The following is a 22,826-nucleotide window of genomic DNA, read 5'->3' as shown; positions in this document are numbered from 1 at the left end:
TTTTTCCTAGCTAATACTTGTGTCATGCCAAGATCCATGGGCTTGTGATGCATGTGGTGATATGTTGTGTTCATATGTTGTCGCTGTGAAGTTGGCCAGGCTGAGCTGCTGTGACTCAGTTGTTAGGATGATTGTAGTCTCTCAGGTTCCATGGGATGTTGACCTCCATGCTGGTATCCCATCAAGGAATGAGATGCATGGTCCAGTACTCTGACATTACAACTTGATGTTTTTCATTTAGTTTAAATGCAGCAAAATGTGGGAGTGGGTACTATGTAATGGGCATTGCACTCAGCACTGGACAAGCGATGAAGATGATTCAAACATGGTTCTTGTCCTCCAGAGCTCATAGTCTAGTGAGTAAGATAAGCACGTTCTTTTATTTTAAAGCAGTCTCTGAATGATTGCAATTATAGATGTGGTCACAAAGTGCCACCAGAATGTAGAGGAAGAAAAATTCATTCCAACTGGCAGATTTTCAGAAGTCTTCATAGAAGATTGTCGCACAGGCATAATTTCAGTAACTTCAGTCCAATCCAACCCAGGAATCTGTCCAAAACCAAACTGTGAACACAGTTTAATCCAAGCAAGGCCCAGATCAAAGGCCTTATTTCTACAGCTAAGAGTCCTAGTCCAAGGTATATTAGGACCACAGCTACCTGGATAGAATAAGGACTGGGAAAACTGGCCAAGCTTTAGGAGTCTAATCCTGGGCTGTGACCTCTACTTGCAGGAGAATGGGGTTATCGTCACTTCAGCTTTCACCTTTAGAATCAAGCCAACATGCTCTGTTTTCTCTGTAAAATGTGCAACACTTTGTGTGTGCATTCTCCAATGTGCTCTGCCATGCCTGACTCAGAGAGCTATGGAGGCAGACACAGAGTTTCCCCAACCATAGTCTGTTTTCACAGCTGCTAACTCAAAAGCCGGAGCTTGAAGTTCTACCAATACTCCTACCCTGTTCTTTGAGCCTGTTGGTAAATTTGTCGTCTTACTTGCACGTACATGCATTACTATCAGCCCTCATTAATACGGGTGTCCTCAGACTCTGTGGTCCTTGAAGAAGGAGCTACATACCTTTTCTAGGACTTGACTTTCTAAGAGAGGCTTAGGTTACCCCTCCTGTGTTGATTGGCCCTTCCTCTAGGGCTTATGTACAAGAGCAATCTTTTGGAGGACTCAAGGGAGGTGGGTTCAGAGGAAAGTCTACTGGCCCTAGACTACCTGATCAACTCTCGTCTTGCTCTGGGACTCAGATCAGACTACCCCATGGTCTTGCAGGGAGCTCTCCCAGGCTACGTGTAAACTCCCTTGGATTATCATGTTTCCCCTGGAGAAAAATCCAAATGCACTTCCTTGTGTTCATGAAGAACAACCAGCATGTATTCTTTTCCAGTCTTCAGTGGGTGGTGGTGGTCTGAGGTATGACTGCACCATGGCAGTTCTAGACTCCGTGAGTGAGGATGCTCTGATGAAAAGGCTTAGAATGCATGATTGGGTTCTGTAACAGAGCTCAGGGACTCAGGTGAAGAGGACAGGCTCTGAGTGCCTCAAAGACCCAGGAACCTGAGCCTGCAGTTTTGAGAATACCTCCTGAGTTGTTGAAGGTGTGATTCACACCCTTTCTTGAATTCATCTGGGCTAATGGGAAGGCTTGAGCTCTTGGATTACATCATGTCAAGATACCTTTTTCCTAGATAATACCGGGTTAATAAGAGCAGCTGAAGCTAACCTCAGCTGGGCATAGAAACCAGCTGGGATCTGCCCATGTAGCAAGAATAGGACCCTACGAATATCACTCACAGGATCCTGGGGACTGGGTGAAGGCAGCTGTGGGATCTCACAGGAGACAGAAGCACTTTTGAGTAGCCTTTGCTTGGGACATGGAAAGACTGGGTTATCAGGGCATGTCACAGTTCCTCAGAATCTCATAGTGAGACTCTGACAGAATATCCAACACTCAAGTGAAGAGCTGTTCAGTACCAGGTACCTCTATGCAGCTGACAGTGTCTCTCCTTTCTAATGTGATGTGCCTGCAGAAGGTGGCTCATCAAGTCACGGTTGGCAGCCAAGCAGTCACTCATTCCTGCACATGGGGAGTTTTGTCGGAATATTCTGGACTTGGAATTACCTGTTCATTCCTTGAGGAGTGGAGGGACTGAGGACCAAAGAGCAAACCTTTTGGTCTGGGGTCTTTCTGGATTGAGGGTGTGCTAGGGGAGGAGTAGGGAGACACCTCTTTTCCTGCCTTAGTAGGCTGGTTGAGACTAGGAGATATGCCAAGCAGAAGCACGTGTGGAGACAGCCATCAGCAGCAGAGTGGGAATGTGCCTCTTGTGTCAAATTCAGCCAAAATTGAATGTATACCTTCCCTGAGCCCAGCGCAGTGCTGTGCACTGTGCCTTCACAAACTTCATCCTGTTGAGTCTTCACAACAAAGCTGCAATTTAGAAGTTATTAATCTCATTTTTATATATGAGGGGAAAGACTCAATGATGCAAAGTAGCTGCCCTCTCCCTCCCTCCCAAATGTATACAGCTAGTATACATTTGAAAAATATATGCAAACCTCTAATTTTTAGAAGGATTCATATTTTCTCCAACTTTGGCATTGTGGCCTGGTCTGGCTACAAAAAAACTTGTCATCTGTTTTCAAGGTAAAAGCTGAGCCCCAGAAGTGTGGGCTCAGCTACTTCCCAGTAGCACAGGGCAGGGAGCCTTCTTCGTACTTTGTTCCTGTGAGCTGGGGACATGAGTTCCTCAACCAGCCACTGGGAATGCATGAAAATCCCAATGCAGAGCCTGGCCTTGGGAAAGACCTCTAAACATCTCGATGAAGAGGGTCTAAAGGCCGGGGTAGGCACCTGGAATGGTTTGGTCGGAGCATTGCATTATTCCAGAGGTGTGGCAAGAATCAGTCATGGCCACAGGGTAATTCTAGACAGTGGGTAATTTCCAGAGGTTGTGCTGAAAAACAGTCATGTAATTTATACCAAGAACCTAGCCAGCATCTATGGGGTACAGGTAACAGGGTCCAGCCGTCAAGAGCAAGAACTTAGCAATTGTCAGACCCCTACCAATAAACTTCAGTTTAGGATTCTAGTTCCAGGGGGATTGAGTTGCGAATGAGGAACTTGAAGGAAAAGCTACTTTCATGAGTAGCTGCTACCATGAGTAGGGTGACAATATATCCCTATTCACTTTAGACAATCCCGGTTTACATTTTTTGTTCTAGGTAATTGTTCATAGTGCCCCCTTTCATTCTCAGAAGTGTCCTAGTTTGGGCAGTATGTTATGTGGGCACCCTAACATGCCAGAGACTCCATGCCAAGAAAGGGATTGGGCCTCAGTGAGTGATTTGAATGCCTAGAGGGATCTCTGGGCCAAAGGTCTATGAGGCTGCATATAGTGTGTTGTGTGTGTGTGTGTGTGTGTGTGTGTGTGTGTGTATTTTACTTGTCACTGACTTGAAACTCAAGCTCTGTATGATTAACCCCTTCCCACCTCTCTCCCTCACCCCACGCCACTTCTCTGTGAAAACTCTTGCCTACTTCAATGCCTTTCTGCTTACAGTTCACCATGTTGGAATGTCCCTCACGAGACTGGTTCCTTCTCAACGTTCCTTAACTGTCACATTCCCAGAGAGGCCATCTCTAACCACCTTATCCAGAAGAGGAATCTTTCACTTTTTATTTTCTTTCATCAAGTCATGGTTGGCAGCCAAGCAGTCACTGTGTTTATAAGTGTATTAGTCAACTTTTGCTGTGGCATCAACAGCCCGAAACTCTCAGTGACTTGCAACAATAAATATTTATTTCTCATTCATATTTCAAGAGGGCTGGAAGTCAGTGGCAGCTCTACAGGGCTTTCCTGGGCTCCACACAAAATCTCATTCTGGGACATAGGCTGAAGGACCAGGGTGCCTAGAGCATGCTGTTCTCATGGCAGAAGGCAAAAGCTTCAGGGAACAGAGCCAAACTACCGAAGTAACTTTAAAGCCTCTGCTTGGAAATACCTATGTCATGTCCAATCGTAATTCCATCGGCTAAAGTGAATTGCAAGACTAAGCCCTAAGTCAATGGGAATAGGGAAGAGAGCACCACCTAAAGAGGTATATAGCAAGGGCAAGGAGAGAACAAACGATTGTGAACGATTAGTATGATCTGCCATAATAAGTGATGATTATTTTATTTGTTGATTATCTGGCACCCTTACTAGACTATAAACTCCCCGAGGGCAGACATGTATATGTCTGTTTCATTATTGTACCAATCATAGCAAATTCTTAGTATTGTTTTCCTATTTTTGTTATAGTTATTAGTAGTAATGTTATATGGCTGCTACTATATAAACAAAGCCAACATAGCTGGAGTGAGAGAGCTTTTGGTTTGGAAGATGCTTGGCCACCCAGGGTCTATTGGCAGCAGGATTTTCTTCTACAGCCCTTCAACTAGTGTGGTTATAGCCAAAAGTGGCTGAGGCCCTAAGTGCAATGAGCCTGTCATATAGGCTCTATCACTGCAGCTAGGAAGAATAAGGGGGAGAGAATGTTCTAGAAAAAGAAAATCACTGGGGCGAAAATACAAACATGGAATAGCCTTGAACATTTGGAGAGCTGCAAGCAGTTTAATCTGACTAGAGTGAATGATGCAATGGAGGAGGGTGGGGAGAGTGCAAAAATAAAAATACAAGAGATTGGCAAGGGCCTTTGGTCACTGAGAGTCTTTTGTGCCTCTGTGAGGAGTCTAGACTTTATCTTCTGTGTAGCAGGGAGTCGTTAAGGAGTCCCAAGCAAGGATGTAACAGCAAAAGAATTTGTGATTTTCAAAACTGACCCTGGAGCCAATATGGAGGATGGATTCAAAAGCAGTGAAATTTAAAGTAGGAGACCAGGTAAACTATGGCAGTAGGAAGAAGGCCTCCACTTAATAGGGATGTGATGAGGATGTGACAAGTACAAGAGATACTGAAGAGATAGAATCAACAGAAGTTAGTTACTGATTGAATATGAGAGCGAGGGAGAAGGAGTTGACATGTTTTGCTTAGGCACCTGTGTGTTGTCATTCATGGAGATAAGGAATGAAGGAGGCTTAGGAAAATAGATAAAGAGTTTCATTTTGGACATGCATTTGAGGTGCCAGTGGGATCTCCAGGAGAGATGTACATCAGACAGTTTTGCTTCAAGTCTGGAGTGTGGTAGGAGGATTTGGGCTACTAGTATTTATTTTGGAGGCAGTGGCATACAGGAAGCAAGAGTGGGGAGTGAGAAGAGCACCTAGGGCAACCCATACCTGGGTGGTGGAAGGGCTGAGTCATTTGTGAATGCCAGAGAACATTCCAGGTCCTAGAGAACCTTGGTTCCCTTGAGAACCAAGTTTGGGGAAACTTAGTTCCTGGGAACCAAGTTTTGGGAAGAAGATAAAAGGTTCAATTGTGAACATATTTTGTTTAAGTTGCTGTTATAAAATCCAAACTGCCTGTCATGATCTTTAAAAGACCTCATCATCCTCTTCAGTTCATCTTGTTTTCCTTGCTCCATCTATCACCCTACTTCTATCTACCATGCTGGCCTCCCTTCTGTCCCTCACATGCACTAAACTCATTCCCACCCAGGGCCTTTGCACTCGTAATTCTTTTCCCCTGTAGTGACCTTTCCTTAGAATGATTGGTTCCTTATCATCAGGCCACAGTCCAAAGGCCACCTCCTCAGACAGGCTGTTCCTGCCGCCTTGTTAAAGCAGCCCACCCCTACACCATTTCTTCTTTTTTTTCATCACCTCTTAGAATGTAAACTTCACAGGGGCTAAGGACTTTCTCATCCATCTTGGTGGTTGCTGATCACAAAGCTAGAGCAGTGACAGGCACACAGCAGATGCTCCATCACTCCATCAATACTTGAGCTAGGTGGAGACATTTCAAAGACCATTGGATACACAGGTCTGGAGTGCAGAAGAAATGTCTTTTCTGTAGGCATACATTTAAGAGTTGTGTGGGGATGAGGTACCCTAAAGAGGACCAGCAAATGAGAAGCTGATCCTGAAATAGATCTGTTCATGTTTCAAAAGGTAGAAGTTAGGTAGAAGAGGAAAGCTTTCAAATGACCACCAAAGGACGGTCAGAGCTAGAGATGGAAACCTGGAGAAGGTATTAGGGAAGATCCAAAGTGTCTTAGGAATTGGAGAGGCCTAGCTCTGTTAAATGCCCTGTTAATTTGTCTCAGAACACCAGTACTCAAATCCTACCTGTCCAAGAGGTGGGAACTGGACAGAAAAAAAGAAACACAAAAACTTGGGTATAAGCCAGGTGTCTAAGACCAGAGTGAGCAACATAGTAAGACACCTGCCTCCCCCCACCCCCACATCTCTTAAAAAAAAATAATGAAAATAATTAGCCAGGCATGATGGCACACACCTATAGTCCCAACTACATAGGAAGCTGAGGTGGGAGGATCACTTCTAGCCCAGGAGTTCAGGACTACAGTGAGCTATGGTTGCACCACTACATTGCAGCCTAGAGATAGGGAGACCCTCATCTCTCAAAAAAAATTGTTTTAATAAGAAACAACTTGGGCACAGTTTATGGTTTTTATACTGGATTATATCAAATATGAATCTAGGAGGACAGGCACGTGCTCAGGAAATATGCAGGCAGTATTGTCCATTTACCGTTTATAATCATTTTGGAATGTGTGTGTGTTTCTAGCCTGCATCCTCGGTATTCTCCTTAGAGAGAATTGAGCCTAAAGTTAACTTAATCTTGTTTATGATAAGGATAAGCCCTGCCCAGGGACTAGCTTTTCCCTGATGCAAGTGACCTTGAGAACCTCAGAGAGTATCTTTGGGACTAACATGGTTAAATAATAACTTTCACCAAGCTCCGGTGCCAGAGATGACATTAAGATAACTGAGATAGAATTATACATACACTGAGCTTCTGAGCAGAAAGAGGTGAAAGAAATTTAAGGTTGGGTTTGTGAAGCCTCTGTTTCCAGCTCAATAATAGCTTAATCAGCAGAGCTGCCTCAGTTTACTGATCTAGATACATACATAGAAGCAAGAACAATCTGATTGGGCCACTTGTGCTTGGGTGAGCATTGCTGGAGAAAATCACCCAACCAGACAAATTGTCACTGCTATAAATTCATGAACATCAATCTCAGTCAGGCTCACAACAGTAACTGGCAATCCATCTGTATTTCTCAAGACATTCCTTTCTGCATTTTTCCATGGAAACTACCCCAGACATTTTCTGCTCTCCCCAAACTCATGAACAGCCCCTTTTCTCACCTTGCTCCCGCCTCACAGACAACACTCTCAATTTTCAAATGCTAGAGACACCAAGCCTACAGACCAACACCCATCCTCACTCTTCCTCTGTTCTTCCCACCTTTTATAATAGATGATCAATTATTTCTTCCATCAAAAAACAATTCCCCTATAAATTACCCATCAAAAAAATTTTAGCATAACTCCATTTAGGCTTTAGATAAGGAAACTTTAAAAACCTTTAACACAACAGTGAGAAATGTATTTTTATCTTGTAACTTTGTACACACTTGCATGTAATTGAACCATACATTTCACAAACAGTACTTAACCTTTACTACCTATATTGAATTCAGGTATTTCCTATTCCCTTTTTTTATTATCCTGTTCTTGCATTGCTATAAAGAAATTCCTGAGGCTGGGTAATTTATAAAGAAAAGAGGTTTAATTTGGCTCACAAGTACTTCAGGTTGTACAGACATGGCACCAACATCTGCTCAGCTCCTGATGAGAGCTTCAGGAAGCTTACAGTTATGGCAGAAGGCAAAGGAGAGCCAGTGCGTCACATGGCAAGAGTGGGAGCAAGATGGGGGTGGGGCAGGTGGTAGGTACCACATGCTTTTACACAACCAGATCTTTCATGAACTACCAGAGCAATAATTCACTTATAACCAAGGGAATGATGCTAAGCCACTCATGAAGAATCTAACCCCATTATCCAAATACCTCCCACCAGGCCCTATGTCCAACATTGAGAATTATATTTCAATGTGATATTTGGAGGGAACAAACATCCAAACCATATCATTCTGCCTCTGGACCCACAAATCTCATGTCCTTTTCACATTGTAAAATCCAATTGTCTCTTCCCAATAGTCCCCCAAAGTCTGAACTTATTCCAACATTAACCCAAAAGTCCTAAGTCTAAAGTCTCATCTGAACATAAATTTCTTCCATCTATGAGCTGGTGAGGTCAAAAGCAAGTTATGTACTTCCCAAATACAATGGTATATGGCATTTGGTACACATTCCCATTCCAAAAGGGAAAAGTTGGCCAAAAGAAAGGGGTGACAGTCTCCACACAATTCTAAAACCCAGCAGGGTAGCCATTAAATCTTAAAGATTCAAAATAATCCTCAACTCCATATTCTACATCCTGGGCACACTGGTGCATGGGGTGAGCTCCCAAGACCTTGGGCAGCTCTGCCTCTGTAGTTTTGCCGAGTGCAGTCCTTGTGGCTGCTGTTATGAGTTGGACTTGAATACCTGTTGCTTTTTCAGGCTCAGGATGCAAGTCTGGAGGGTGGCAGCCCCCTTCCCACAGCTTCACCAGGCAGTTCCCTGGTGGGGAATCTGTGTAGGGGTTCCATCCCCACATTGCCACTCCACAATGCCCTAGTAGAGGTTCTCTGTTAGGGCTCAGCTACTGCAGCAGGCATCTACCTGGGCACCCAGACTTTCTCATACATCCTCTGAAATCTATGGAGAAATTGCCAAGCCATCTTTATGCTTGCATGCTGTGCACCCACAGGCTTCACATCACATGGAAGCTGCCAAGGCTTATGGCAGCTTACACTCTCCAGAGCAGCAGCCCAAGCTATATCTGGAGCACTTTGAGCTGTGATTGCAGCTGGAGCAGCCAGGGTTCAGGGAGCAACAGCAGTGACCCAGGCCTGGTCCCTGAAATCATTCTTTCCTCCTGGGCCTCTGGGCCTATGATGGGAGAGGCTGTGCAAAGATTTCTGAAATGCCTTCAAGGCCTTTTTTCCATTGTCTTGGACATTAGCAGTTGACTCCCTTTTAGTAATGCTAATCTCTCTAGCAAGTGGTTGCTCTACAGACTGCTTAGATTCTTTCTTTACCACAGGGCCAGGCTGCAAATTTTCCAAACTTGTATGCTTTTCTTCTCTATCAAATGTAAGTTCCAACTTTAAGTCATTCATTTGTTCTTGTGTCTGATCTTGGGCTGTTAGAAGCAGCCATGCTAATTCTTGAATGCTTTGCTGCTTAGAAATTTTTTCAATCAGATACCCTAGGTGGTCGTCACTCTGAAATTCAAACTTGCAAAAAGCCCTAGGATGTGGACTTAATGCAACCAAGTTACTTGCTTGGGAGTAGCAAGGGTGGCCTTTATACCAACTCCCAATAAGTTCCTCATTTCCATCTGAGACCTGTTAGCCTGGCCTTCACTGTCCCTACTTCTATCAGCATTTTGGTGACAACCATTTAAACAGTCTCTAAGAAATTACAAACTTTCCCTCATCTTCTTATCTTCTTCTGAACCCTTCAAACTCCTCTAGTCTATCCCTGTTACCCAGTTCCAAAGCTGCTTCCACATCATCAGGTATCTTATAGCAACATCCCACCCGATACCAATTTTCTGTGTTAGCCTATTCTTGTATTTCTATAAATACTTGAGACTGGGTAATTTATAAAGAAAAGAGGTTTGATTTGGCTCATGGTTCTTCAGGCTTTACAGGCATGGCACTAACATCTGCTCAGCTCCTGGTGAGGGTCTCAGGAGGCTTACAATCGTGGCAGAAAGCAAAAGGGAGCCAACATATCATATGGTGAGAGTGGGAGTAAGGTGGGGCAGGGGGTGCCACACTCTTAAGAAATCAGATCTCATGTGAACTACCAGAACAAAAATGTACTCACCACCAGGTAACCTGCCCACAGTCATACAGTCACTGTAAGTGATAGGGCTGGGAAAATAAGCCAGTCAGGCCAGAACCAGAGCCCAAGCTCTCAACCATGACACTTACTTCCTCCCAGCGAAGGAAGGGCTTGCCAACTCAGATATTAAATGTTAAAACATATTATAAAGCTATAATAATATAATTTATACTATGTTGACTTCAGAAGACAGATCCACAGAGCTAGAAAAGAAAGCCCCCTTCATCATATATTTTTGGTCCTTTTTCAGGACTTTCTTTTCTAGCTCTGTGGATCTCTCTTCTGAAGTCAACATAGTATATATTGACAGCTTTGTTTCCTCATTGAACTCGGGAACTTATATGGAAAGAGTTTTATGAATTTTCAAGTGATTATGATTTTTATTTGTTATTTTTAATTGACTTCTAGTTTATTTGTACTGTGAACAGAAAGTGTGGCCCAACAGTTTTTGCATTGTGGTAGAATTTATGAGGATTTTCTTATTAGCCTAATGAAGGTTAACTTTGTAATATTCCATGGGTACCTGTAAAGAAGGCTGCATTTCTTGTTGGAAGACTACAGAGTTTCATATAATACACACACTCATAATATTCTCAGATCCTCTTTAACTTTACCTTGACTTCAGGTTAGTATATTTTATTTTGTCTGTTTTCATGCTTTGGGACATAAAGTATCATAACTGTCTTATCTTTATTTTGGAACAGGCTTATTCTCCATGTTTCAAATGTGATATTTGGATTTTGTTTTGGGTCTCCATCAGGGCTATTGAAAACTCCCTTTGTTTTGAATTATCATTTTGAAAGCAATGAAGCTAACAGGGACAACACCAAAAGAAAAACATAATAAAAGAGATGTCTTCAACAAGCCCCTTTTATTTTCTACTCAAGTTCATGTTCAATCATAATCCAATATCATGCACAGTAATCACACATCTACTTGTTAACAAGTTTCCCATCTTTATTATTTTTCAACAGTTTGAGGCCTCTGACTTAAAAGTTTAGTCAAGGTCAAGATCCATGAGCACAGCCTGGTCACTACTCTGAAGGAGGAAGGTGCCTGATCTTCCTCTTTTAACCTGGGTGATTGATAGTAATGAGATCCAATTATGGCTTTTTTAAAAATCCCTCATTTGGGGCACTGAGAAGCAGGCTCTCCCTAAATTCTCTTACAGAAATACTACGACACAACATGCATTCATAATTTTCCAGAGCAAGAAAGATTAAATCTTTGTAGGACAATGCAGACTTCCTCTTACTGCCCTTGTTGCAACAGGTCTAGGTACTCTCTTGAGATGGAAGACAGAGCTTTAGAAGGTCACATTCTTTTCTAAGAGTGTCAGTTTATCAGCCCTGTATCTTTCCAGGTATAAAAAGAAATCTTTGGGTAGCTGTCCAGAAAACTCTTGCATAAGAAAAGGAACATCCAAGAGTCAGGTGTAATATAATATCCAAGGATCTGATATTAATATTAAAACTCCTTTTTTGTTGTTCACATTTGCCTCCACCAGTAGTTCTCAAGGCCTGGCTGTAATTTGGGATCACCTAGGGAACATTTTAAAATCTGTGATGCCCTGAGCCTAGCCCACCAGTTAAATAGAATATTTTGGACTTGTATTGATAAATTATAACACTCTTCTAATGTAAAGCCTGAGCTGTACTGGCCCATTCCTTTGCTTTTGACTGTTCAGGATCACTTTGTCTTAGCTGTGTGTCTTGTCCTAAAGAGAAGGTTATATATTACTAGGAGGTTAACCTGCATACACTTATTGTCATAAATGATGTTTTATCTTTTTTAAAGCCTCTTACATTGCAATCCCCTTACCCCATGCTTCTTTGTTGTTTCCTTTGAATTTCTTTTTTTTCCCCTAAACTGACTGCTTTGCTTTTTCCTCTTTGGTAATTTTGAAGATAAGCTATTTCATATTCTGTTACTAATTACACCTAACATCTTTAAAAACATGCCCCAACCTATATTTCTCTAATTAACCACCGAAACTACAAAACAGGATTTCTTGCAAGATGAACAAATTAGCATGTCTTCTTGCTCCAACTTTACTCTTCGTGTCAGTATAATCTGGAATATTCTACCCTAGAGTTTGGGCAGGAATAATGTCTTAAGTTTTCTCTTTCAAGGAATATTTGTCACACTTGCATTTCATTTTATAACTATGTTTATATAAATTATTTTAATTCATTACCATATGGTTTACTTGCTCATTGTCATTCTTTTTTTATGCTTTTTGTAACTACAGCTTTACTATACTTGAATCTGTCATTTAAATCCATCACTTGGTTGAATAGGAAACATCTTTGAGTGGATGTAAAAAGGACATTTTTTTAGGCCTTTAATATTTAAGAGCAGCTTTCTGTTGCCTTTGCTGTTTAAGCATTTGGCTCATTCACACCCTTTTCCACCATAAATTATTTAGAGGCACATCTGTACTATGTCTAAGAGAAATACATGGAGGGCTGCAGCACAGTATTTTTCTCTGTTTTCCGGAGTTGACATAGGTGTCCATCTGTTAATATTTGTACAGACTTTGGTCAATCTGTTGGTTGAGGTTTGGAGTGGGATGGGGTTGCGAGGCCCACATGTTCACGTCATCATCTTTCAGATTGGTTTCAACCATTAGGTACTCATTGATCCATTCAGCAAATGTTGGTTGAGAACCTACAATGTACCAGGCATTGTGGGAGTCACTAAAAATTCAGCAAAATCAGATGTGATTTCTGCTCTCATGGAAGATCTGTGTATGTGTTGGGGAGAGGGAGGAACTGACCATCAATAGCTAAACATGTAAACAAGATAATTTTAGAGAATGATAAGCAGAGCTATAATATATAGCTGCTCAAATTCCAAAATGGTGCCCCTGGAGCTTTGCAACATGGTAATCCTGATGAAAGATTCTAGAGAAAAAAATAATACACTGATGGAATGATGGAGCAGGGGTGAGGGGCTCAGGCCTACTTAATTAAATACTCCTCTACAGTAAATTCATTTGCTCACATACTCGCAGTGCCCCTGAAGCCCTCTTCCCTCTGAAACTTTAGCAGCTTTCTTTGTCTTCATCTGCCTTGGACTTGCTCAGCAGGCCTCCTGATTCACCTCCTCTGTCTTCAAGGTCTTTGCCTTTGGGTTTTGATTCCTTGTTATTTGCTTTATGTTCCCAACTTAACTCCCACAAAGCTAGAGACAGGATGGCTGTGTGGGGGCATCCATGTCCAGCCTAGAGACCCTCGGTTCAGAGCTGATGTAATATTTCAAGTCAACAGATGAATCTCCAACAGATTCAAGGAACACATTCTAAGACTCCACAGTCACATAGGCCCAGTGGGAAGTGTTATTCTCATACTGAGAGACAGTGATGGGGGTTGGTAAGAGCTTGGTCTCTGGAGTCAGACTGCATTGATTTGGCCTTGGTGCTACCATTTACTGTCCCTGCATTACTTAACCTCTGTGTGCCTCAGTGTCTTCATCTTTAAATGGGGTTAATAACAATACCTACCTCATAGTGTTACAGTGACAGTTAAATTGAGTAATTGATGAAAGTGCTTAGAATGATGTCTACTCTTAGTAAACCCTCAATAATATATAATAATAATTACCACTAGCTGTATCTTGCATTGCCTAAAAGCTTTTTCATGTCCTTCTCTTCCCTTGGCTCGAAGTCTTTCTATACTTAAAGCCTACATGGATTATAGGGATGAGACTGAATGTGTCTTAGGAACAGGCTTACTTTGCTGAATTGCATGGGAGGGCTTTACAGCTGCAGACTGGAAAAGAAATACTTCATGCAGAAAAGGGGGAGCTGGGCAGAGTCAGGAAGAATCAGGACTAAACTCATCACCAGGAGTCACCAATTTTTTTTGTTTTATGTGTTTTTTCTTCCCCTTTGGCAAACATCATTTTATTATTCTTCATCTTAGCATCATTGCATTACTAAGTCAAATATTTTACTCACTTAAATATCAATTTAATTAACACCAAACATCTATATAAATGCTATAAATGGACTTAAATGTTTATCCATGTTTGGAATTACCTTCTTTGTACTTGTATCTATTAAAAGATGTTTAGAATGAACCTACAGCATTTTTGCAATCAGAAAAATTAAACATTGTTTCATTTTGAATGCCTATGACCCTGATACAATTTTTATTTGGGGGCTCATGTCCAGTCTTTATCCATATATAAACAAATATTTAATAGCTATAATCAAAAGCATGCATATAATTTTATGATCTACTGCTTTACTTAAAATTATGTTTAACATTCTTTCTACAGGGTCATATTTATCACTTTAATGATTGCACTCAAACTACATCACATTAAAGGCTATAATTTGCCTCACATTATTGGGCTGACATATAGTTTATTCACATTTTTCCTCTCTAATAAAATTATGTCATTGTAAACATCTTTGGCTAGGTGGCTCTTTTTCTTTTGAATTAATTCCTAAAGATTACTGAGTCAGCCTTTGAGTAGTTTTGTGGCTCTGGATAAGAGCTTACATACTTTCTTCAAAAAGGATCATATCACTTTTACTCTGCAACTGACAATAAATGCATATATAAGATGCCATAAAGCCTCAACAATATTGGGTTCTATATTTTTTCTTTATTTTTCCTATTGAAATGAACTGTGTTATCATATTATTCTATTTTCTTATGAATCCTCTAAGCACTCTCTTTATTCATCTTGGTGATGTTCTTAAATAATAATAAAAGCTCTAATTCAATATTAATATTATTCCTATATTATAGGTGTTGAAATTATTTTTTCATTCTATTATTTTCTTTTGTAATTTTGTTTTAGCATTTGTTTGTTTTCCCATTTACAGCACCTTATTTGCCTATTGTTATTCCAGGGTCTGCTAGTAGTTGGCATTAAAAGGGCTTAAAATAAGGGTTTTTAGAAGGGTAGATCCTTAGGGTGAAATAGAGGAGAGAAAACAGGATATGGGCAGGGATCACAATGGACACTGTCACCTCCCTCCCCCAGTTTCTTCAGAAGCTTTGGTCTCTGAAAGATGGTGCTCCTGGTACCTCTTCAGCATAATGTGGTATCTTGGGGTTATCAGAAACTCATGGCACACCTATCATTTTCCCATCGAAAATCTTTGAAGGAGACAAATGGTCCTGGACTGCCTCTACCCCATTACCGCCTGGGGAATTACCACCACTGTGTCATTAAGCAATGTCCTTTCCTACTGCTGCAAACCCAGCTGAGAGAGGTCAGGGACTGTGACTCTACACTTAGGCTTGGGTTATGGATTTGCCCCACCCAAGGGACCCAAAGCATGAAGACAGAGCCTAGGTGAGCATGCTGACTAGGGGAGAGGAGCCAAGAGAAAACTGGTTCTGCCATGTCTGCCTTTTGCCAAAGGGGCCCTTCCCATTGCTAAATCCAGCATGGAGCCCAGCATGGAGCCCAGCATGTCTCCCACCTGGAGCTCAGAGCTCAGCCAGTCTAACCCAAACCTTGTGCCACTCTTTCTATTGCTTTTTAGGCTGAGAAGATGTGCCCCCTCCCAGCCCTCAGTGGCCCAGGAAGAGTGTTGGGGATGCTTACTGACCTCCACTGCTCTTCTCTTGCAGTCTCCTGCTTCTTCAACTTCACCAGCCCGTCTGGGGTCGTCCTGTCTCCCAACTACCCAGAGGACTACGGCAACCACCTCCACTGCGTCTGGCTCATCCTGGCCAGGCCTGAGAGCCGCATCCACCTGGCCTTCAATGACATTGATGTGGAGCCTCAGTTTGATTTCCTGGTCATCAAGGATGGGGCCACTGCCGAGGCACCAGTCCTGGGTACCTTCTCAGGAAACCAGCTTCCCTCCTCCATCACAAGCAGTGGCCATGTGGCCCGTCTCGAGTTCCAGACCGACCACTCCACAGGGAAGAGGGGCTTCAACATCACCTTTACCAGTGAGTCCTCCCTCTGTCACCAGCCAGCCCTCCCTCTGAGTGTCTGCCTCTGAGGATGACTGAAGGTGCTCCCATGGAGGGGTGTTGGTATGAGTGGGCAGTTCCCAGGGCATTTCAGGGCTGCAGTGCCCAGAGATGGAGCCCCCAACATGAGTTTCCAACAAGAAAGGGCATGCAGCACTGGCTGCCAGGCAAGGTGCCTTTTTCTGGAAGTCACTCTCTAAAGGGCATTTGTCTCCCATAGTTGTGATATATGTTAAAGGAGCCTGGAACCTCATTTTTGCCCCCAACTTTCCCCATCCTACAAGACCCAGCCAGAACTAGGGAGGGCCCAATAGAAAGAATGCCTCTATCATTCTCATTAGTTCCTGATGCCCTCTCTGAGGTGCTCTCCCAGATCCCTGAATGCCCTCCTGCTGCTCTGACCTCCAGGATCCTGGCAGGGCTGCTCACTTTGCCTTGCCCAGTTTCCATTCCCATAGTCAAATCAGAATCAGAGCTTTGGAGCAGCACTTCTGTTGGGCTTCCAGACTGATGGGAGACAACTCTTAGGGAATTTCCCCATAGCCCCTCTCAGGGCCACTGCCTGAAAGCTGCCACCTCCAGTTTCAATCCTCGGCCCCTTCTTTGGAAGCAGCCTAAACTCAGCAGTGATTATTTTTATTTCTGTATCTCGTGGTTGCAGAGGGGTTGGTGGGGTGGGGGGCAGGCAGAAGCTTGGAGACTAGAAATAGCAAGCCACCAAAGATAGCAAGAAGTGGTTATCAGGTCATAATAAGCTGTAAATCCAGTGAACTTGGCTGATGACGAACAGTCAAATGAGGTTGGAGCTGGGTCTGTCTGAGCAATTAACTAGATCCTTTCCCAGAGGCTGCTTCTCAAGGGCAAGTCCCCAGTGCAAGCTCTGTCCCATGCCCACAAACACATACTGATTTCCCAACCCCCATTCCCACCCTTGGCATAAAGACCTTGCTTCCTTCTTCCACCTATCTCTGGGGCCCAGTTGGACTGAAGACATTAGTCTTTATGTGGTGGGCTACGTATAGCTATGTGGTGGGTTATTTGGGACCCTCAATTCCAAGGATCAGCTAGATAAAGCCCATTCCATTCCCCTCACCACTCTTCTTTAGGACATACTCAACCCTCTCAGGACATATCTCCTTCAGAGATTCCTGTTTCATCCCCTACTGGCAGGAAGAAGCAGAGGAAGAGTCTAGTTCTCTCTTTTCTAACCTTCCTAGTCTAGCACTGACCATGATGCTTCATACTAGAAAGGAGCGAGTATGCATTGCTTATCTTTCTATTTCCTCAGCCCAGCACAGGGCCTGGTGTGTGGTAAGGATCAGCAAATGTTTACAGAATGGAAGGATCCGTGAATGAGTAAATGCTTTTTCTTGTCCTGGCAGAGTGGGAAGAACAAGGGTGAGAGATATCCCAGGGAACACACTTATCCAGGATGGTGAGGGCTGAGAACTCTATGGGTTCAGAGCATGTGTAGACACTGAGCAGGAACTTGGGAGGAGGAGGCAGCAGGTGGCCCAGAGGCTAAGCCTCATCTTGAGGACAGCACACTAACCTGAGGATCAAGCTCTTACTTGTATTTCTTTCTGAACTTTCTCTACCATTGTAAAAATGATACACATCCAATACGCAAATACTCAAAAAATGGGACAGGTCAAAGAAGAGATGTTAACCACCACCCAAAATCCCCCCAGGCAGAAATGATCCCTGCCAACAATTGGTGGGTGCTATTACAAATAGCAGATAGTTTTCTACGCATTTATGCAAATGGACCATTGGATGGATTGATAGAAATACATTTTAAAAATCTGGGCCCCATCCTAGACCTGCTGAATCAGAATCACTAAAGGTATGGGGCCCCAGAATCTACATTTTTTGTAGGCTTGTGAGGCGATCTGGATACAGCCAGTGAAACAATCATCCATGGCCAAGTGTCAAGGAATTAGTGTAGTGTCTCCCACAGGACTTTAATCTCCTCCTACATCCTGGCTGATGATCGCTGAGGCTTTTCCCAGTGTCAGGGAGCTCGCCTCCCCAGACAGCTCTCTCCATAGCTAGCAGGCACTTGTTTTCCCTTACATTGACTTGAAATCTGTGTCCCTGTAACAAGGATCAGTGATCCCACTTCCACCCCTAGAACTCCTGTGAACAAAGCTAATTCTTCTTCCACGTGGAACATAATGAACAATGATGACAGTAGCTGCCATTTATTGAGATAGAAATAAAATGAAAGTTTTATTTATTTTATTTATTGGCACCCACTGTGGGCCGAACCTGGTGCCAAGCACTCAACAGTCATCACTGGAAGCCTCACAACAAAAACTCCATAGCAAGATCTATCCCTTTTCACATGCCAGGAAACTGAGGTTTGGAAAGGTACACAGGGAGAAATGAGTCCTTGACTCAGAGCTTTTGCTCCCAGATGTTGGATATAGCTCCGTATTCCTGCTATGTGCATTTGCATGTGTGTGTGTGTCCACGCATATATGTGTTTGTATGTGGCAGCTCCATCTTCTTCCTCTGTACCTGCACGTGTATGACTGATGGGTTTGAAAGAAAAATGCCTAGATTCCTGGGCCTCAAACATCACTTTTCTTCCCACACCATATTTCTAAATGTCAGGGCAACTTCATGGTCATAGTTCCCAATGCAGAAAGGTTGGGAGACTCAAGTCTGGGCTGACCTAGGCATTCAAAGGGAATGGTGCAATGGTGTTGGGTGCTCAGCCAAAGCCCTGCATGGGATCATCACAGTCATGTCCACATCAGAGGCTCCCATACCTCATCTGTAATGGAAAGGGTCAGGTTTGCAGGCCTCTTGCCTCTAGCAAGATCCAACAGCCTCAGGGACCGCGACTGTTTCTGAATGTGCAAGTGTTTCTATCACTAGGGGATTTCAGAGTCCAAGAATTTTTTTTCAAGTGGCCCATACCCATGCAGCCACAGATCCTGGTCTCCACTGGAAAGTTGCTGTCCTCAGAACAGCAGGGGTGCAAATAGGGCTTGACTTCAGAGACATTTAGTGAGAGAACTGTGATATCCCTGCTGGAGGAAGGCAGGGAACATGCTTGGTAGAGACTGGGCAGGAAAGAGCATCTTCCCATGCAGAGGAGGGAAGAAGAGAACTCATATTCAGTGAGCACTTACCACCTGTCACGTGCCGCACCAAACACTTGGCACTCTCATGTTCATATCAACTTTCATTTTATTTCTATCTCAGAATGACCCTGCAAGTGAAGGATGATCTCCATATTATCAGTCAGGAAACTAAGGCTCATCAGGATTGCATAAGTTGTCCAGGACCATGTAACGAATAAGAGGCAAAGTGCGATTAAATCTACGGTGTTCTGACTCTGTCCTCTCCCCATGCTCTGCATTATCAATTGCCTGGGTAGAGTGAGAGGCAGCCCTGACAATAGGCAAGGAAATAAAGTAGGTTCAGACAGGGTTAATTCTAGGGCACCTCCTTTATGATGCTTACAGTCTATTAGTGTCACAGGATTTACAGTCCAGCTCACCTGAAGCAGAAATTATCCCATTATCCCATCACTGTCTGAAGTTAGGGAAACTTGGAATGGATTTGACATTGAGGAGACAGATCAGCTCATTAACCACACTGAGCCTCAGTTTCCTCATTTGTAAAGTAGAGTAACAAGAACTACTTCATAGAATCGTTATATGGTGTAAGCCAGCTAACAGCAGAAACACTTAGCTCATTGTCTGATCTATAAATGTCCATTAGAATGCAGTGAGAATAGGTGCTCAGGAAGGCAGGAAATCAAATAATGAGCACCTGCTTAATGCCCAGGTCCTGGGTGTCTAGCTCTCCCTCCAGTATGACAAGTTCTTGGGGAAGTGGTGGAGCTCTAGGGTTGACCATCCCAAGGAAGCTTATTTTCTTTGGGGATTCTTCTGTACTCCAGCAATGTCTGATCATGTTTTTGAACCCCATCTACACAGCCTTCCGACACAATGAGTGCCCGGATCCTGGCGTTCCAGTAAATGGCAAACGGTTTGGGGACAGCCTCCAGCTGGGCAGCTCCATCTCCTTCCTCTGTGATGAAGGCTTCCTTGGGACACAGGGCTCAGAAACCATCACCTGCATCCTGAAGGAGGGCAGCGTGGTCTGGAACAGCGCTGTGCTGCGTTGTGAAGGTATGTGCCTGCAGGGGCAGCAGCTGTTGTCAGCCAGAGAGGCTGGGGATGGGAGCAAACAGCCCAGGCCATGGTGTTCCCTTTCTGTATCAGTCCTTCCTCTTCTCCTGGGACCAAGGGCCACTCTCTCACCCCCATGCTGGCATAGCAGCGGCTTCATAAGGCCACTGTACATAGGAATTTAAATTATAACCAGAGATTAAAGTAGAGAAACAGCTCTGGACTGTCAGGCATCAAAAGCACCTCTTCTTTCAACTGGGAACTCTCTCAATATCACAGCCATTAAGAGCCGAGTTTCCAGCTCCTGCCCAGGGGAGCTCTGTCAGCCTGAAGTACCATTGGCAGTGCTGCAAGTTTTTGGGTCTTTCAGGCTGCTTACCACTCTTCCTCTCTCCACATGTTAATTTTCCCTAATTCCTTGGGATGTCTCCCAGTCTCCACCTTTGTGCCCTGTTAAATGCTGACTTGATACCCTTGTGGTCAATCTCCAGGAGACTCAGGGCCAACCAGCCAGAAGAAACACAGTGTGTAGCAAGCGCATGGCTTATGATAGCAGCTCCTCTGTCCTGCCTTGCCACACAAGACAGCTTTGGACTCAATTTTCAAGATCAGCCATCTGTTTCACCAAACTACAGACATTTAAAATACAGATAAAGCTTCTTGAGGCAGGAGTCAGGTTTTCTGTACCAAGCATGGTATACCAAGCATTGTGTACCAACCATGATACCTGGCACAGAATAGGTGCTTAATAAATATTTGTGAATAATGGATGAATAGCAAGTATCCCAAAGGCCCCTTGGGGGCACTGATGGTGTCCAAGGAGATGAAGGCTGTGATTCTCTCCTTTTAGGTGGAAGAAGCCTTCTTCCTCACATTTCATGTGATAGAAAGAAGATAGGGACCTAAGAGACCTCTTGACTTACCCAATTCCTAAACTCAAATCTGGACATCATGGCCATGAGTAGGAAGGACAGGAGAATGAAGAAGGGAGTGTGCCTAAGGGAGAGTATTGCCCAGAGCTTTCAAATGGGTGGATGGGAGACAGGGGACCATGAGAAAACTGATCATGGCAAGGGGTCCAGGTGGGCTTTTGAGTGAGAGGGGCCTGGGCTGGGATCCTGGCAATTCACTTTTCCCCTTGAGCCTTTGTATTTTCCAGCTGGAAAAAAAAGAAGGGATAATGATAATTATCAGATATGTATGGAGTGAGCAGTCCTGGTGTAAAGTAAGTCCTCATAAGTTGCACTCTCACTGTCATGGATGCCGCATGAGGTTAGGGAATCTTCCTTGGCCTCATATTTCCACATCTGATGTATTGTTTGACACTTGATAGATGCTTGATCAATACTGGTTGATGAATCACCGAATGAATGAATGAATGAATGACCTTTTAACTAGACTAAAGCCTCCTTAATGAGAAGCATATCAACAAAAGGCCTCCAGAGCCCTGATTCTCACCAGACTGCCTGTTGTCTCCACCCTGCACCTTATCATCCAAGCCACCCTGGGGAAGTGATTTGACTTCTCTGTGCCTCAGTTGCCCCACTGTAAAATGCAGGTCAATAATGGGAACCCCCTTGCAGAGTTGTCTGGAGTATGCGCAGTTCTTGAAACAGTGTCTGGTGAGAGGTAGCACTCAGTAAGTCTTGGCCGTTAGTGTTAACTTGATTTTAACTATTTCTTCATTGGACCAATCAGATCAGTATTTGCTCCAATTTGCAGGACCAAGCGGTGCATTTCTGTCCTTCCAAGAACCTGCCCCAACCGTGACATGAATAGACATTTCTTTCTGACTTCCAAGCTTCCCACAGTGTGGTCTACACAACCTGATCTGCCATTCTTCCCCAGTGCGATCGGCACTTTTGGAAAGAACAGAAGCTTTGGAGTTAGAAAAACAATACAAAACTCAGTTTTCATGCTTCCCAGCTGTAGAACTAATAAGCTTAGATTAAGTAACTAGACCTAGACCTCAGCTCCCTCATTGGCAAAAGGGGAATAAGTATGCACATCTGATGGAGTTATTTTTGCCAGTGAAACAGTCACCATACAAAGCATCCATGCAGAACCCAGTCTGGAGGATTATCAATCAGTGGTCTTTCACCTTCCTACAGACCAGCCCCCTCATTTTCCCTTGCACTTCTTAACCACTTCTAATTTATTTAGTTTTCAGTGTGTTGCTTCATCTCTCTGAGTTCTCCCCTGCCATCTCTAGCTCACCCGATCTCTTCCTTCTCCTAATTTCTATTATTTTTCATGGGCCACCACCACTGGATCACTCTCTTGGATACTGGGTCTTACCATTATTACATTTACCAGTTCCATAGGCCTTGGTCCTGTCTCCCCACCAAGATTGTGAGCAGTCTCAGGACAGAAGGCCAGATTTCCATTGCCCCTGAGCCTATAGGAGCTCAGTCCCAAATGAGTTGACCCCACCAAGGAAGCCTCAGGACTTGGTAACTGCACAGTCCTCCTCTCTACCCCCCACTCCTGAATCAAGTGCTTCTAGACCATAGCTCTGCAATGCATTGAAACCCTCAAGACCATGTATGAACACGTGAGATAATTTGATTTTTGTTAATGGATCTTCAAGTGGATCATTATTTCATAAGCAAAGTCTTCATTTTAGACTTAAAAAGGTCTTGTTCATTCTGTCTCTGGATTGGGAAATGCTGTAGGGTTGGGGCAGTAGGCACCAGAAGTAAGGGACAGCCTATTGGAGACCTTCACTTGCCCCAGGGCGAACCTGATCGGTTTTCTTAGCGTGATGTGCATTAGATGCCAGCCTGG

At 43.6% G+C, this 22,826-nt stretch overlaps 1 protein-coding gene across 18 annotated transcripts in view; it reads left to right on the top strand.

Moving 5' to 3' along the window:
- The window catches only part of CSMD2 (CUB and Sushi multiple domains 2), a 637,686-nt gene that overhangs the window by 399,882 nt on the left and 214,978 nt on the right, over positions 1-22,826 (top strand). For all 18 annotated transcript variants that reach the window (XM_078331131.1, XM_078331136.1, XM_078331130.1 and 15 more), the window contains 2 exons: positions 15,538-15,864; positions 19,845-20,039. In XM_078331131.1, the coding sequence (XP_078187257.1) occupies positions 15,538-15,864; positions 19,845-20,039 (522 nt within the window). The remainder of the gene's footprint in view (positions 1-15,537; positions 15,865-19,844; positions 20,040-22,826) is intronic.

This window comes from Callithrix jacchus, chromosome 7, assembly GCF_049354715.1.
Source record: "Callithrix jacchus isolate 240 chromosome 7, calJac240_pri, whole genome shotgun sequence".
Taxonomy (NCBI): domain Eukaryota; kingdom Metazoa; phylum Chordata; class Mammalia; order Primates; family Cebidae; genus Callithrix; species Callithrix jacchus.
This window is presented reverse-complemented; position numbering and strand designations above follow the sequence as displayed.